Source organism: Lithobates pipiens, unplaced genomic scaffold, assembly GCF_037356315.1.
Source record: "Lithobates pipiens isolate NorthernLeopardFrog02 unplaced genomic scaffold, aLitPip1_a1.2 Scaffold_23, whole genome shotgun sequence".
Taxonomy (NCBI): Eukaryota; Metazoa; Chordata; class Amphibia; order Anura; family Ranidae; genus Lithobates; species Lithobates pipiens.
The window spans coordinates 289,616,975-289,628,883 of record NW_027507785.1 but is presented as its reverse complement, the minus strand read 5'-3'; the positions used below and the strand labels follow the sequence as shown (position 1 = coordinate 289,628,883).

The window sequence follows — 11,909 nt, the reverse complement described above, 5'->3', positions numbered from 1 at the left end:
TAGAACAATTTGGGGAGCTGACGAAGATGGTTGACATCTAAAATCTCCTCAAGAGAACCTTGTGGACCTGCTAATTTTCTCCCCGATGAGTTGGAGTCTTCTGTGTTCAAAAGTGGCGAGTTTCGACCATTCTCTTTATCATGGTGACCATTAAACAGAGCTTTCCCTGACATGAGCTTGGATCTAGGGTTGATGTCTTTTAGAAAATGTAGAGGTGCCTCATCAGATGTTTGTATAGTTGGATAAGCCTTCTTGGGCATCTCATTTGTAATATTTCTTAATTTATTTCCCTCTGGGTGATATACAAATTCAACCGTAGTGTTGTCTGTTGCTCTTGGAGTGGTTTTAGGTTCAGAATTCGAATTCAGAATTTGTTTGTCAGATGAGTTGTGAAAAACCTGATTTCTATCACTCTGCACCATAGCTAAATGACCGGCTTCTGAAGGTAGATCCAACTCCTCATCACTGCTGTCGTTGCTCTCAATTAAGGCATAACGCTTCAGGTACTTCTTAGTGGCAAATGACATGTTGTTTGGTGAAATTAGGCTTAGGCCTACCATGCTCTTCTCAGAATTGCCAGAAAAAAGGCCATGAAAGGAGGAAGAGTCCACATCTTTGTTCTGGTTAGTGTGGCTTAGGGACAGCTGGGTCAGCTGGGATTCGCTCAAGTACTTCAAGGCGATTGCATTGGCCTCCATACTTAAATCAACTCCGCTGGGCACAATGCAACTCAAGCCAATATTTGTAAATGACAGATAGTTTAGTCTTGGGATGACAGAATCAGGATTAATACATGCCAAGACACTGCAAAAAGAGAATTACATGCTATTAGAAGAAAAATATTTCATTACATCTCAAAAAATAAATAAATAAATAAAAAAAAGCAAACAAAATGGATCACTCCACATATTACGTTTTGTAAAAAGCCCGATTGTAGAATAAATCAGCCCAAAAGATGATTTGACTTTCTTCCTGGCCGGCAGAACACCCTGGTAGCAATTGCATGTAAAAAAAAAAAAAAAAAAAAAAAAAAATAAAAAAACTTGACAGGCTGGTTGTGCCGCAGTTGATCGACGGATGGGTATGGGTAGCAATGACAGCCTACCCATACATGGATGAAATCTCGGCCAGTCACTGCTGGGTTTTGATCCATGAATGGCCGGCTTTAAGCTACCATCAGATGTACCAAAACTATGAAGACCCACCTGAACTATCCCATCAATTTTTATCCTATCAGCCAGACCTATGTACTACATAATTGGTGGATCAAAATGAAACTGTACAATCAATTTGTGGTTTGCGTAAAAAGAAAGCAAAAAACTTTTATTTTTATTTTATTTGGATAGACTATAGAGGGATTCGAATATGTCAGTTTTAATTGCGGTCTGCGCCCCCGATTTAGGCTCTCTACAGCCGTTGTCCCAATTAAATCTAAAAGTGAAAGTAAAAAAAAAGGAAAATACCATTTTGGGTTGTCCCCACAAAAAGTAATAGAGGGAAAATATTCCAATGGGGACACTAGTTCAGATGACCATGGGGGTCCCCAAGAGATTTCCTTAATTTGCAGGGATTTCCTCTCACTTCCTGTTTGGCTATGGGACAGGAAGTTAAAGGAAATCTCCATAAGGGGACACAGATGGCAAAAAATAAACGGACTGGTGTTACCCTATTCAAAATAAATACAAAAAAAAAAAAAAAAAAAAAGTTCTGCCTCTTCAGTTAGACTTTAAGCTTTTAAAGAGGAAGTAAACCCATTAGGGTCTTTCATTCCCTGCAAAGGCAAAGCATAATGGACTACTATGCATCGCATAGTAGTCCACTATGTGTCACTTACTTGACACAGGAGCCAGCGAAGTCACCGCTGTCCCCTGTAGTCCGGCGCATCCATCTTCTCGGTGGGGTCTCGCAGCTCCGTCGCTGTCATTCGGCGAAGCCGCGATGACGTCACTGCCGCGCACGCGAGCCGACACGCGTGCCATCTTCACCATTGACGATGCCACGCTCAGTGCGCCTGCGCGCCTTAGACAGCGGTGCCCGTCTTTGGGCAAAAACCGTATAGGTTTAGGAGATATTTCTTGGACCTACAGGTAAGCCTTAATCTAGGCTTACCTGTAGGTCAAAGTGGTTTGTAAGGGTTTACAACCACTTTAAAGCTTGGGCAAAGCAAGAATAAAACCATTAAATCTTAGAGACGGCCCTGCTTTTATTAGTTCTTCAGTAGCACTCCTGTGCTAACCCAAACTCCCATTTCCTAGCAGCCTGCAGAAGACTGTATGAGCACAGCAGTCTACCACTAGTAGTTCCGATACATTCTTTGCAATCACTACTACTTTTCTTAATTCAGTAAAGCTAGTGCTCCCTGCTAACTGGAATGCAGTAGAGATTGTGCAGACGTGCAAGACCACTGACAATATATCAATGCTCCCACAGAGTACCGCGCTCCTCCATTTTAGCAGGCTGGCAGGAAATGGGAAATTTGTGGTATCGCAGGTGCACTCAAAGTAATAATAGCAAGACTACATAAAAGTTAACAGTTAATGCTTACTGACTTTGCCCAAGTTGTAAAAGCTTTTGGTTTTCAGTGGAGTTTCTTCCCTCGTCAAGCTCAGACTTCTAATTTATGTTAACATTTAATTATAGAGCCTTTTTCAATATAGAACTGAGAATATGGCAATTACCATGCATTATCCGCATTGCCTCCACTGTTCAGCTTCACTTCAGATGGTTCAGTGCTCATTTCCACTCCCAGAGACTTCAGCTGCTTTAGAGTGGCCCTCTGTACGCTGTGTTGGTCACTACGGCTGTGCTCACTTGGACGACACTCCCGAGGCTTTTCCGAAACAGATCCACTTGCTCTAGAACTGACCCTGGAAATATTTTCACAAGACTCCTCACTTGCAGAGGATGAGGTCCTCAGAAAATTGTTGACTTGGGTCTAGAAAAATAAATAAAATGAAATTGACTGACATGAGTATATTGTGTGGTACCGGTACATAAGGAACAAAAGATGGAGTTTGAGACCCTTTATTATTAGAGATTTCTGGGAAGCAGGTCCATGTCAGTGATAGTAATGTAGCTTGTAGGTCATAGATCATGGTGTAAATTCCCACTAGATTATTCTGGCCTTGGATGGTTCATTTTCTTTGTTCCATCCACTCAAAACTAGTTTGATGGAGGAATCTCCAACACCCCACATTGTATTCTGCCAGTGGGACCTGAAGTTGTCAGAATACACTGATCAGGGGCTATAGCTGTTAATTTAGAAATGTTTTACAACTTGTCAGTTTGACAAAAGTCAATGTAATGTTAGCCTCCTGTCAAACATGGAGGGCCATACACTGATGAAAATTCTGCTGGTCTCCTGGTCTATGGCCAGCTTTACTCTATAGGATGGAAGAAATGTATACCCCAATAAAGAGACAGGTACATATTCTAAGTGCCCTGCTTGTAACGTGACCAAACTGATGTGTACGCACGTGTATTCCATTCTGTAAATGGCTGATCTGGGAACAATAGATTTAAAAGCTCCTGAGAGACAGAGGGACTCATGTGAATGGCTCGCAGGCCCCTTTCTGCAGAACTTGTGGTCCTTTGGTACGTGTGAGCATTAATTACTAAAGTGGCTGTAGTGGCAGTTTTCATGCACCATGTCCCAAGTCTCTGAAAGTCTACTTCAGCATGTCTCCAACCACTCCTTAAAGCAAAACTTTATCCATAACAAACTTAAGAAAAAATAAATAAAAAATACAATGAAAGAACATCAAGAAACATACATTAATCATTGTGCTACCAGAATTAGTGTGTGCTGTAAATTCCCTCCAGCATTGCTCCCGTTTCTTCTTGCTGGAGGATGCCATTTTGCTGAAGCCCAATGCTCCTGAACAGCAGTAAATCAAAGCAGAAAGCCATGTAAATGCAGCTCGAAAATGACTGAAATCAATCAGTTAAGAAGGAACCAGCCAACTTTCGGTCATGTGTACAGCTGTCTATTCTACAGAAGGTGGCCTCTCAACTGGCTTCTGTCAGAATGGCCATGCTGGAAAACCAGCAGAAGGAAGCAAAGCTACAGTGCTACTGCGAAATACTGATGGATACCAGGGTCAGGAAGTGTGGGATAGTGAACAAAAGGGAGATGAATGAATTCAATTAGATGGTGGCAGCTCCCCTAGACCAGGTCCTGAGAGCCTATAGCACAAAAAACAAGCAGAAGCGGGCGCCTCCATCTAAACGTAGACTGCGACATAAAAAGATCAAATATATTGCATTCACTGTATATGGATGACAGTGTGCATGTCACCCTTTGGAGTGTGGCCATTAGGGTGACACCAGCCGCTTGCCTGCCAACCTCTGTAGTCTTCTGGAGCGGCAGACATTTCAGCACCTAGCGGCTTTCACTTTTTTCCCCATCTAGCTGCAAACTGCTTGTAGTCCAGCCGCTTCCTAGCGCCACTCTGCCCACACCGGCCACTGACCTGTCTTTCTCTGCAGTTCTCCTGATGGCCACACTCCCAAGGGTGGCATGTACATGGACCATCCATATAGAGCAGGGGTGGCCAACCCGCGGCTCCCGAGCCACATGCGGCTCTTTGCCCGGTTCCATTCGGCTCTTACGTTCAGGGAGGTTTACAGTGACAGGCAGCCCGAGTCTCTGCACTCCTCTGCTTATGAGAGTATAAGCGAGGACCTGCTCCGTTCCTCCCACACATCAACAGCCAATCAGCAGGTAGTGTAACCCTCCCCAGCCCGCCACATTTGAATACATAGGCGCTGGAGTGAGGCTAAAGGGGGGCAGAGGAAGGAGAAGCACATTGTATCTGAAGACGATGAGATACAAGAAGGTATGACCACAGCTACAGCAAAACCAGTCCTACAGCACACAGAGCGCTAGCTGAATGGGAACAAGATGGGGGGATTAGGGATGTCCCACGATCAAGCAATGTCACATGTACACTGGCTGCAGTGTCTTCCAGAAATCAATGGCTTCGGGCAGTGTGCAGGTTACTGATCTGTCCTCCCTTCTCCCTCTGTCTTGCGCTGTACTTTTTTTTTTTTTTTTTTTTTTTAATAGCTGTTTTACCTGCACACTGATAAGATCTGCTCAGCACATTCTCTGTCTGTTGATAGTGTGACACACTGGCTGTTAACCATTTCAGCTTCTTTTCACTTATTTATCCAGAGCTCTGTGTGTGCTGCATGCTTTCTGTGATGTTTTTTGGAAGAATTTACTGCTAGTTCAGGCTAGAAGACCCATTAACTGTTTATTGTTATCCTGACCAGTTCACTGTTTGTAAGACAATTTGTATTTTGGAAATTGGATGTGCTGCTGTCTTCTGTCACATGGATGTACTTTCAAAGGAAGATTACTGACTTGATGAAAATGACTGGCCTGTGGTCTTTGTAGTGTTAAAACAGTGTGCGACATTTACAATAAATCCAGCTGAGCAAAAGTATGTGTGTATGAGGAAGGGATGGGGTGATGTTCATGTGTGCCCATGCGTATGATGTGGCTCTTTGCGGTAACTTGGTAAAAAATGTGGCTCTTGGTCTTTGTCTGGTTGGCCACCCTTGATATAGAGTGAGGCAATATATTTTATCCTATTAATGTCCATTTTCACACAGTTAGCATTTAGACAGAGGTGCCCTCTTCTGCTTATTTTTAAAAACCAGCATCCGATCAGCGCTGATCAGTGTGTTCTGGCAGGGAGGGGGTTCCCCCTGTCAGAATACAAAAGCACAGCAGGGAAGATCACTGCACTAACATCACTTGTGTTATTACGGCAATCTTTTTTTTCCCCCCCCATTCAGTAGGCTGACCTTTAACCTCCCTGGCGGTATGATCATTTCTGATATTAGGTGCTGAAAGACATCCCGGGTATGATAAAGTTTATAATATAATAAATAACTATAAATAATAACAAATAATAATAAAAAATTATTCAATAATGTAATCAAATCCAAAAACACTGAAATTTGCTCATTTGCAGAATTGTCGATGTCATTAGATTTAGATTTAGTGTGATGACGGATCTCCCCACAAATCACTATCGCTCAATTGTGCAAGTGATTCTAATTATCGCTGTTTTCTAGCTGGTATAAAATCACTTGACGTAAAGGGACACTTTTTGGTTGTTATGGACAATCTCCAAATTCCAGGCAGAAAAAAACTATTTATAATATAAAAGTGCATGCAGGGCACTGCACAGACCACTAGGGACAAAGGGGATGTGTACTTTTTTTTTATACAGTACTGTATGTGTATGGTGTGTTTTTACTTTTTTGAATTTGGTGCCAACCTCCGGTCCCGTGCGTCGTAACGTCGCAGGGAACGGAGCTCGGCGGCACTCGGGCACTGTGTGAATCAAGCGGAGGACGGCTCACACGCAAAAAACGGGGGGACATCGCTGGATCCAGGGGACAAGGTAAGCAAGTCTCCCTGTATCCAGCAATGCGATCCCGAGTCTGGCTCGGGGTTACCGCTCGTGGTACTGAAATTGCAGCCCGAGCCAGACTCGGGAATACCACCAGGGAGGTTAAAAAACCTCAGGGAGGAATTTATGGCTCACTTCCTCTGTTTGTTATTGCCTTTTGTGACAAAATTGATAAATGTCCGCATATTCTATCAGGCCCATACAGGGCAATTTTTTTTCCCCCTAAGCAACCTGTTCAAAAATGTATTCCAAGTGTAAATATATCAATATACTTACAAGTAAATCTTGATATAACTTCTCTGGAGGCACACTGGGGACAGAAAATTCATGATCCAAGTTTTTTTGGTTCCCATGGTGCTCTTGAGATGCATCATAACCGCTGGCAGTAGCTGACAATCGCCCATCATGCAGCAGATGAGACAGAGGCTCGTTCCTTGCATTACCAACACTGAGAGGAGAAAAATAACACATATGGTGAGCTTTAAAGACAAACTAAAGCAGGTTTTCAATGAGAACACATCTTGTGCTATTAAAACTTTGGCCCAAGAGATATTGGACTAACACAAATTTTAAAAACTGCAGTGTCCCAAACTTTTAAAAAGGTACTTCATATGAATATTTACAGATGTTCTTGCTGTTTATTGTCAGCATACCAAAATTAAAGTTCAGTATGGAGTTAAAAAGCGATTACAAGGTAAGGTCTTACTCATATGGGGATACACAGTTGATCCATTCATCTCTGTGCAGCCAGTCCCATTCATGTCAATTTGGACACAGCCGCTGCTCCCAAATGCCATGAATGGGACCACCTATTCCAACAGAAACTTTGCTCTCCATTATACTATGCTGGGTTACACATCAGAGCCCAAATTTTGTAGCCAAGTCATAAAAAAGTCTCAACGTGTAACCTCCATCGCTTCACATTTCCTTCTGCTGAACGCAACAGAATTTGAGGAGAGACTGTAATGTGATGGTCTCCATCCTGGCTTTTTCTTCCCTACACTACACATTATAGGTCTATTGCTCTCCACTGGCCTCAGGTTCCCAAAGCCAGCGCAGAGCAAAGCATATTTGTCAAGCACACTTCTGTGTTTTATAAACGTGAGTTTTAGTTTAATTTTAAAGAATGACCACACCACAGCTTTTTAATTGTCCTTCCAAGGGTCATATGAGGTGGTAACAAAAAGTTTTGAGATGGAAAAAGATGGCAGCACAAGGCTGCACACACAGTGACAGGGAGCACCGATATCATAAACCCGTGTGTCAAGACATTGTCCTGCGTACATCGGGAGCTTTGCAACTGGTGCAATTCTGACCACGTGCGTTACGTCTTCTGCCATTTCATCATGGATGGCAAGTTAGAACAAAGAGCAAACATGAAATTCTGTGTTAAAACTGGGCTCAAAGGTTGCTGTTTTGATACCATTGCAGAGATCCAGTACGAATAGCAGAAGGTGTGTCACAAGCTTCAAAAAGACGACTTCCAGGACACATTCCAGAAATAGGAGCGCTGTATTGCTGTGCAAGGTGACCATTTTGAAGGGGATAGTGTATAAACATAGATGAATAACGTACTTTGTAAACAGAACTAGTCTCAAAACTTTTTGAAACCACCTTGTAAAAGCAACTTGCATTAGCTTTTTATTGGCAGAAGAAATATTATAAATAATGAAAATGTATCAGTTTATACGCTTGTAAACATGATCCAAAACCACTGCATGGCTTCCCTTTGTAAAGGCCATTTATAAATGTTACTTGCATTTCGTTCAGTCTATATAAATGAGATTTCAAACCTTAGAACTAGAAATAGAACATTATCAATTGAAAGGTCATAATATAGCATGGAAAACAAAAAACTGGTTACAGAGTCATTAATATTAGCATTTTCTCTGTTTGTTAAATTATCCACCCAGCCCAAGTCTGCAGCAGATAAGCAACCTGGCATTTCAAGATGTGGGTGGGAGGGGTTTTCTTACGCAAGCGTGACACACACACACACACTTTTTTCTGCTGGCAAATCACTCCCAAAAAAATGCAAAAAACAAAAAAAAAAAAAAAAACACACACACACACACACACACACACCTTTCCCTGCTCCTAGAACTTTTTTTATAGCTAATATGCATGGAGCCTTATACTTTCCTAAATATGCAGGATATAACTGGTTTACTTTTATTATCACACCAGAACACCAAATTGTTGACCCCTGGAATATCCAAATGCCTTAAGGGATCAGGAAGGATTTTTCCTCCCGATGGATGATTGGACTATGCTTTATAAGGCTTTTTGCCTTCTTCTGGATAAACTGTGGGTATATGGTTTAGCGTATACTTTTTTTTTTTTCTATTAGTAGAATGTGATATTATTATACACAATGGGGGGGGTCATTTGCGAAAGGCAAACCCACTTTGCACTACAAATTCATTTGGAAGTTCAATCGCTGTAGATCTGAGGGGGACATGCAAAGGAAACAGCATTTTAGCTTGCACATGATTGGATGATAAAATCAGCAGAGCTTCCCCTAATTTCAGATCTTCCCCTCGGATCTACAGTGACTGCACTTCCATGTGCACTTTTAGTGCAAAGTGAAATTGCACTTCATAAATAACTCCCAATATGTCATCAAACGTTTCCACACTTTTTTTTTTTTTTTTTTTTTTATAAACTCCTATTAAATATAAAGTGTGGAAAGAGCACAATAGGTTTAGGCAGGTGTGAAAAAAATGCTGTAAATGAAGAAAGCTTTCCTAAATAGAAATGTCAGTTTATTTTTATTTTTTTAATCAATTAACAAAATGGAAAGTAAATAAACAGAAATAAAACAGAAAAGAAATTCAAATCAAATAAAAAATTTGGTGTGACCACCCTTTGCCTTGCAAACTGTTTTTTGCACACAGTTCTTGAAGGAACTTGGTAGGTAGGTTGTTCCAAACATCTTGGAGAACTAAGCACAGATCGTCTGTGGATGTAAGCTGCCTCAAATGCTTCTCTTTCTTCATGTAATCCCAGACAGACTCGATATTGAGATCAGGGCTCTGTGGGGGGCCAAAGGATCACTTCCAGGACTACTTGTTCTTTACCTGAAGATAGTTCTTACTGACATTGGCTGTATGTTTGGGGTCATTGTCCTGCTGCAGAATAAACGTGGCAGATATTTAGCCATCATGCAATACCATGACGGAGATGTGCGATTGGCCCCAAATGTATTCTGCAGCAGGACAACACCAAACTTACAGCCAATGCCACTAAGAACAAGGAGTCCTGGAAGTGATGGCCCCCAGAGCCCCGATCTCATCATTGAGTCTGTCTGGGATTACACGAAGAGACAAAAGGATCTGGAGGCAGCCTAAATCCACAGAAGGTCTGTGGTTAGTTCCCCATGTTTGGAACAACCTACCTGGCGTGTTCCTTCCATAAAAAAAAAAAAAAAAAAAGTGTGTGCAAGTGTACCTAGAAGAATTGATGCGGTATTAAAGCGGAGGTCCACCCTAAAATGGACCTCCGCTCATCAGAATCCCCTCCCCCTCCGGCGCCACAATCGGCACCTTTCAGGGGGGAGGGGGGTGCAGTTACCTGGATAATCCAGGTAACTGCACCCACTTCCGGGCTAGCTCTCTGCGGAACGAGCGTAGGTTACGCCCCCGTTCCGCAAGCGCCCGCCCCCTTCAGCAAGTGCCCCGCTGCCTGCTGGGAAACACACAGCTCCCAGAGGCAGCGGGGACCGTCCGGATTGCGCCGCGCGGCTCGCGCATGCGCAGTAGGTAACCGGGAAATGAAGCCGAAAGGCTCCATTTCCTGATTCCCATACCCAAGATGGCGGCGGGACCCGGCAGCCGAGCGAGCGATCGGCTTCGGGTGCCGACATCGCGGGCGCGCTGGACAGGTAAGTGTCACTATTTAAAAGTCAGCAGCTGCAGTATTTGTAGCTGCTGGCTTTAAAAAAAAAAAAAAAAAAAAAAAAAACGCGGAGTCCCGGTGGACTCCCGCTTTAAAGACAAAGGGTGGTCACCAATTTTGGATTTCTCTTCCTTTACTTTCAATTTTGTTAATTGATAAAAATAAACACTTCTATTTATGATAGTTTACAGCACTTTTCTACACTTGCCTAAAAATGTTGCACAATACTGCATATATCTAGCTCATCCATAACAGGATTTCCCAACCAGAATGACGCAACATAAAAAAAATAAAAAATAAAATATGCAAAACTCCCTTTAACTGTAAATTTATTATATCCCTAAAGACCGTTCTATGAGAAAAGAGCAACCAGGCATGGAATGAGAAGGTGGAGGTATAATTGTTCCTGTTCCCTGATGTCAAACATCTGTAATGTCATTTTAAGATTCCATTTTACACCTATACTGTATACTCTATACTACAACTACATAATTCTTCCGTCTTTCTCACATTATAGGGCTGAAACAACGAAACCAATAATCCAAAAAAAAAAAAAGTCGATGTCAACTATTTTCATAATCGATTAATCGGCCAAACGATTACTTGGCCTGCATAGAGAATGCATCATTTGTTTACTTATCAGGAAATACAGTGAAGCACACATACAGCTCAGTACACCATCCATACATGTCAGTAAGTGCCTGAGAACTTGTGAATGAGGAGCAATGCTTCATGGGACATGTAGTCCTTGGCAGGAATTGAGTGGTTCTAAAGGCAGAAGTTTATTTTTACCTTGCTATTGGGGCACTGAAGGCAGGAGGAGCCAGAAGTGCCGGTGGGGCACCCCAAAAGAGGAGGAGCAGGTAAGTACAACATGGTGCTTTGTAATAATAATAAAAAAAGTAAAATAATAAAAAAAAAAAAAAAAAAATCGCTTGAAAGGCTGTGTGCAGGGAAGATCAGCATCTGAACCCAGAGAAGGTGGAGGCTGATAGACTGGAACTAATAGAAGGCATTACAATTACATTTAAAGTAAACTAATACCAGTATTGTGAATTATATTTAAAAATGTTCATATCCATGGGAAAAAAAAAAAAAAAAAAGTCTCAGCTTTTAGTACTGCTTTAATATAAAAGATTTACATCTCCATTCCATCCTTCATGTCTGACCCCTTGTTAAAATGGCCCATATATCCTACTTCTGGGTGTATTTATTATATATATCCGATAGAAGTAATATACATTACTTTCACTTTTTCACAGTATAAATGAATCCCTTATAGTAGCAATTATCTGCTCTTTTTTTGGTATAAAGGGCTAATTTTTGTTTTTTTATCCCCATTATGACAGGCGAAAAAAAAAAAAAAAAAAAAAAAAAAAAAAAAAAGCATGCTGCTGCTACTAAACGTCTAAGGCCTGGTTCACACCTATGCGTTTTTTGCAGAAACACACTACAGTTTATGTAACATGGTTTCCTATGGGACACGATTCCATATTATCCGATTGATCTTAATAATAAAGCGGCCAACTAATAGATTATGAAAATAATTGTTAGTTGCAGCTATATCACGTTATGTCATTAACC

The 11,909-nt window shown here is 41.7% G+C and overlaps 1 protein-coding gene across 1 annotated transcript in view; it reads right to left on the bottom strand.

The window, feature by feature from the left end:
* STIL (STIL centriolar assembly protein) overlaps positions 1-11,909 on the bottom strand; it is a 64,645-nt gene that overhangs the window by 1,443 nt on the left and 51,293 nt on the right. The window contains exons 15-17 of the mRNA XM_077450291.1: positions 6,705-6,876; positions 2,679-2,935; positions 1-804 (exon numbers count right to left, since the gene is read on the bottom strand). The exon at positions 1-804 is cut by the window's left edge and continues 1,443 nt beyond it. Coding sequence (XP_077306417.1) covers positions 1-804; positions 2,679-2,935; positions 6,705-6,876 — 1,233 coding nt within the window. The remainder of the gene's footprint in view (positions 805-2,678; positions 2,936-6,704; positions 6,877-11,909) is intronic.